Source organism: Cynara cardunculus (assembly GCF_001531365.2).
Source record: "Cynara cardunculus var. scolymus isolate 2C chromosome LG 17, CcrdV1, whole genome shotgun sequence".
Taxonomy (NCBI): domain Eukaryota; kingdom Viridiplantae; phylum Streptophyta; class Magnoliopsida; order Asterales; family Asteraceae; genus Cynara; species Cynara cardunculus.
Window position 1 is genome coordinate 3,693,686 of NC_037544.1, and position 6,085 is coordinate 3,699,770.

Sequence of the window (6,085 nt, forward strand, 5' to 3'; positions counted from 1 at the left end):
TATCAAATGGTGTCTCATTTGAATCAATTTCTACTTGTTCTTTTTGTCTGTCCCTAAACCCATTCGCATTTAACCAATTTGATTCAAATTCAGGTGTCAACAAAATCCATGTGCCCATGGAGGACGGATGTTCATCGATGATGACTCGAGGCGATCCATGGTCGTCCAAATGATTAGTCAATGCACGTAAGATGCCTAGGTAACCATGGGACAAAAAAACCCGATTGAAATAAAACAAAAATGTCGTAACTCGGTAAACCTTGTAACGTGACATTTTAGCAAGATACGTCTAAAATTACGAGTACTTACACCACGGTTACCAATGTTACAAAGGATGCCACTGCTTAATAGTCGAACCATAAACTCTACCGAGTCAAAAATCATTTCCAACATCATCCTCACAATTCATCTTTCCCTGATCTATCTTCACCCATAAGTTCTTCAAGTGAGAATTCATCTTCTTCTATGATCTCCCCGTCTTTTCCGTCCCACGGTTCCGTTTTCACCACCGTCGGTGACCCTTCTAGCGGCAAGTTACCCTTTCCTCCAAGTCCGGCCGTTTTCACAAACTCTCTGCCAATTCAAACACAGATCTCATGAGGCTCGGCTTGTATAAAGAATGAAAACACAGGGAAAAAACTTACATGATTTGGTCTCGTTCAAATGCGCTTCGAAGTGGGGCGTATGCGCCTTTCTTTATGTTCAAAGCTACCAATGCCGGATACCCGTAACCACCAACACCAACATGCTTCTCAAGCTCTGGTTGTTTGCCTGCAGCAGCCCACACATAGCTGCACCAAATTTTTTACCCATTGTTCAAATCTGTGAACTCAAATCATATTTTTACGAAATTTTTTTTAATAAAAAAAACTACTTTCTTTTAGACGATTGTTTGCCCCTTGACAAACCCCGGTCAATTCACTAGGCAATTCACAAGAAGACTGGCTGCTTTTGACAAACTAGCTGATAAGCTAGCTCTATTAACCGATAAACTAGTCATGTAAAAACTAACTTATAAGCAAGATATAATGTAAAATGACCTAAAAAGACATGTTGAAATATCAACTCGAAAAATATAAGAGGGAGAATTGGAAAAAAGAGACCTTTGGAGCTTATTGAAACTTGGAAAAAGGAAATCTTTGGAGCTAATTGAAACCCTACTTGAAGTAACTTTCCAAAAAGTTGGCTTATTGAAACGAAAAGCTAGTTGAAATAGCTTTCCAAAAAGCTGGCTTATTGAAATGCTACTTAAAGTAGCTTTTCAAAGAGCTGGCTTATGAAGTACCATACTTAAAGTACCTTCTCTGAGTGTGTTCCGAGACTATTATTACTGTAACATTTGTTTCGTTGATCATCTGGAATGGTGCTATATGTAGCAACTACTTGATCCAACAAATTGAACCCATCTATTATATAAAAGCGGACATGGGTTTTCTTTTACCGGAAAAAGAAGTTCAGATACTTTACCTGTATGGACTCCTTTTGAACTTTTCTGCAATCGATAAGAGCGTCTCTAAATACTTGTTCCTTCCCTCTGCCTTGGAGTCCAAAATGTCGGGGAGGAAGGCGACAAAACAGATGGCTGCTGAACCACATTTCTCTTCCATTACATCCTAGAATGTGAATATTATGAAAAAAGTGTCACACTTCTACTGTTATCAATTATCATTCAATGATTTTTAGGGACGAAGAAGGAAAACGTGAAATTAACAAAAGATTTGAGCAACTCACTGGGCTAGTCAACTCGGTAACTTCAGGAGGAGCAACATTTGTTTCTAGGTTAACAAGGGCAAATGATTCAATTGCTGAGGCACTTCTTGCTCCTTCATAAGTAATTGGACTATCTTTGTCTGCACCAAACACCAAAATAGTGGGGAAACCTTGCACCTTAAACCTGCTCATTAAAGACTGAAAACCATAATCCATCAGTAAACTTCATCTTTTCAGTAAACAAATATCTATTTAGATACCCTAATCTTAATTTTTTTATATGGTGAACAAGCTTGCACACCCATGTCTCTAAAGAGACTTCAACTCAGAACCTAAGGGTTGTAGAGATCCACTGATATCATGGGACAAAGGAGACTTGATTCCTAAAGATAAGAGAACTAGAATATTTGATAAGATAACTATTTCTTTTAGAGGGAAAAGAAAAGACAATAGACCGTGACGGTAGTCGGTATGATATAATATTATTCTAACTATTGCCTCCGTTCCGAAATAAATGTCCAAATTTCTATTCTAGTTTGTTTCAAAACAAGTGTCCACTTTCAAAGGTAAGTGCCTACTTTCCAATTCTATCATTGATTATGAGATGGAGAAATTCATTACTTCCTCCATTATGAAGGGTAAAATCATCACTTAATTAGTTGCATCACTTTTTCATTGTGGACATTTATTTTGGGATGGAGGGAGTATAAGAATCAAAATCCAAGATTACCTTCTCATCATCGCAGTTCACATGACCAAGCTTCACCTTCCCCTGCAAGTTCTTTGCAGCCTTCTTCCATTCAGGAGCAAGCTTCTTACAGTGCCCACACCTGAAGAAAAGAGAACACATGGAAAGTTTTGAAAAAAGGTTGGGAATTATTTTTACTTCATATAACATATTAGATTGTGAGATACGACCATCACAAACAAAAAGCGTCATCTTTGAACATATCACTATCAGCAAATAAATTGAAGAGACGTAAAGTACGATAATTCTGAAATTTATAGAAGGCCAAAACTAAAGGGGCTGGGGCATGTTGGATATTGAACTGTGTGCTTAACTTGCTAGAGTCCCTTACAGATGCATATCTTATTAAATGATTCATTTACTTATATTCTATTGGTTTCTTCCAACTAGTTCTACTGTGAGCAACAAACACATCAAGATATATTTCGAAGCTTACACATTAAACACAACAGCAAATCAAGTTTGCTTTACCATATTAACATTCAACCATATGATGTATAAACAAATAAGTAATCAGAAAAACATGCTCGGACTGATATATTAAGACCATAAGGGAATTGGCAAACGGACTACTAAAGCAAATAATTCAAGAGCAGAACAAATACCAGGGTGCAAAGAACTCCACCATCCAGAGGTCTTTGCTTTTAACAACCATTTCATCAAAATTGTGTGAATTCAGTTCAACTGATGCACTTGGTTCGGACTTCTCACTTGATCCTCCGGTTGCTTTTCCACTTAATCTGTCCTTGAGGAGTGCTTTCACCTGTGTAGACCAGAACTCATCTATGAATACTTCAAACATTACAGCATGCATATGGGAGTTACTGATAACAGGCAGAATGAGGACCAGTTAATCATGCAAGGAGCAGATTGTGCATGTGACTGCATCAAATTAATTGAATACAAAAATAAATTTGTTCATTTCAACCCTTTACATATGGTTTATAAAGACAATAACACCAAGGGACTGTGACAACCCTCCAACACTTTACTACAAAATTTGTGTTAAAATTTTGAGTTCAATGTGCTGACCTGTTTGAGTGCAAATTCTGCTATTGGTTTTACATCCCTTGCTCCTTGGTAGTCAACAGGAGGTTTTCCGGGAACAAACACCTTAATGGTTGGGAATCCTTTGATACCATATTCCTGCGGAAGCAAATGGCAAGGAATCAGACATGTATGGATTGTCATACAAATAGATAAACAAGCAAAAGAAACATGGAAAGAAAGAAGTTTCTTGCTAGTAAGAGGAGCCAACATAAGCCGTGGTAATATCTAGAAAACAAATTCTGGGTTTAAGCTCAACAATAGCAACAACCAAACCCTTATTGCACCTCCCTGCTGTTTCTTCCAAACGCAAGCAACCTAGATATAGTTTCACCTACTCATGTGTCCACAGATTAAGTTCACCATCTAGCGGTTGTTAGTCTAATTTTTTATCTAGGCCAGTTTAAGACTGTATTAACGAGAAATGCTTGTGATCTGTAAACTGTGAACTTGTAACAATATTGCAAACCGTGGCCTTAGGTGAGTAAGGTACATGTATCAAGTATTCTTCACTTAGGAGGAAAGTATCATTACACATCGTATGTATTTTCCGGTGTAGAGAGAAAATGAGCTATTGGTGTTGAAGCATGACCATTTGTTAAAAGCTGCAAAATCTATAGCCACAAACACCATAACCGAGTCGACTAAAATCAATATATGCTATCCCTGTCTATAGGTCCATCAAGGTGAATTAACTTTTTTGGCACCAATGTAAAACGCTACATTGACCAATGCCATGGAGATTGCCACGGCATATTTATAATCACAATTGCCACAGCATTTCAGCAACCTCATTTATCAACAACAATCTTGAATTTTCCCAGCACTCTTTGTCAATGTCATTTGATTCCTATTGAATAGCTTTTTATCAATACCATTCGTATCCTTATTCATCACACTTCTACATGAAAATCACACCTACACTGTGCATAACTTTTTACCATCCAGAAGCAATAGGGCATATGTTCTTTCTTAATGAAAAATCACAGTTGCATTTCATATCGGACTACTAGGGTTTGTATAAGAACTAACTAAAGATAACTCCTAATAAATCAATTACACAGAATGATTAAATCAAAAGTTGGGGAAAATGTATCGACAAATACAAACCTGAGCAATAGCTTGGTGTGCATCAGCATCAATAGCTGCCACAGTTGCTACACCTTTCAAGACAGTAGCTGCCTTTTCCCACGTTGGTGTCAAAGCTTGACAATGGCCACACCATGGTGCGAAGAACTCAACTAGAACAACACTGTTTGAATTTACAACCTGACATAATATTGCAATTAGTTACCAAGCAAAAAATTGGAGCAGATCTTGAAGCAAGATAAAAAATAAATGTTATATGGTACAATTTTGCAAACACTCAGATTTTGCAATCTAAAACAGATTCCCAGTTATGAAACGCCTGACGATTAGCAAGCCTTCTCTCTTAAAATAAGTATCAAGCATAGCTGCCATAAACAATTTCAATCCTGATGGATGGTTGGCAGAAATGCAAACAAATGAAGCTGAGTAGTTTCAGATAATTCCTCTCTTTCCTGTTCTCTTATTCTCCATCGGCAGTATGAATATGTATTGAATGAGTAAATACATCATCAAGCAAATGCCACATACTATTCCACTAACGAGTGATCAAAAAAATCTTGTAGCCTTTCTTTATGTACCAAATTACTGTAAAAGAAAGTAGTAATGTGTACTTTCACCATCTAGTAATCCCCGTTTCTTGAAACCATTTTTGACAATTAGAATTCAAAATAAAATTCTGATCTCTAGATCAATAACAAACATGAAAATGAAAATTCAAAACACGTCAATCATAACAAGAAATCATATCCGAAATCAAACTTATACTAATTCTTCGTGATTGCATCAAAAAGAAACGTATAAATCAACATTGATTCGGTTACCTTGGACTTGAAATTAGATGGAGTGAGCTGAAGCACTGGTGATGATGATCCGTAAAATGCATCAACGGAATTCAAATTTGAAGTGAATGATAACAAGAAGAAAGAGATCAAGATCAAGACTTTTGCCGAGCGATTCATGATTTCTTACACACACAAACACACAGTGGAGAAGGGATAATGGAGACCTTGCGGGCGCAGAGTAGAAAAACCCCTTCCTGTGTTTTGATTCAGTAGACGGGGAGATACGTGTTTTAACCAATGAAATTAGTACACGTCACCTTGCCATGTAATTTGAGGAGGAACTGATACGTGGACGGACTAGATTTGCTGAATCCTCCCAAATACAAGTCGTTGTTAAAACGTGTATGCAGGTGATTGAATCAAAGTCACGCCCAACAAATATGATATATTACTTTTTGTTATAAAAATATTGAATTGGTTTTTTATTTCCATCCTCTATCGATTAAAAAGTCAAAAAAAAACTTAATAAATAATATTAAATAACCTAAAAAATAAATTATAAATACATAACATACTAATTTTTAATACAGATTATTTAAAACTTAAGGGGGTGTTTGGTTCGTCGAATGATTTATGAAAGAATGAAATATGTCAAAGAAATTGGAATCTGGAATAAATTGGAATGAAAAGTAATCAGGTTTGACCAAGT

At 36.5% G+C, this 6,085-nt stretch overlaps 1 protein-coding gene across 1 annotated transcript; it reads right to left on the reverse strand.

The window, feature by feature from the left end:
• Positions 1-224: 224 nt before the first annotated feature.
• Positions 225-5,620, reverse strand: LOC112500308 (protein disulfide isomerase-like 2-3). The gene is made up of 9 exons (XM_025103759.1): positions 5,416-5,620; positions 4,616-4,774; positions 3,491-3,604; positions 3,064-3,221; positions 2,441-2,540; positions 1,732-1,908; positions 1,468-1,613; positions 645-791; positions 225-573 (listed from the first exon to the last, which is right to left on the reverse strand). Exons 1-9 carry the CDS (start codon positions 5,551-5,553, stop codon positions 399-401), a joined length of 1,314 nt encoding a protein of 437 aa, XP_024959527.1. The 5' UTR covers positions 5,554-5,620; the 3' UTR covers positions 225-398.
• Between the last annotated feature and the right edge of the window lie 465 nt (positions 5,621-6,085).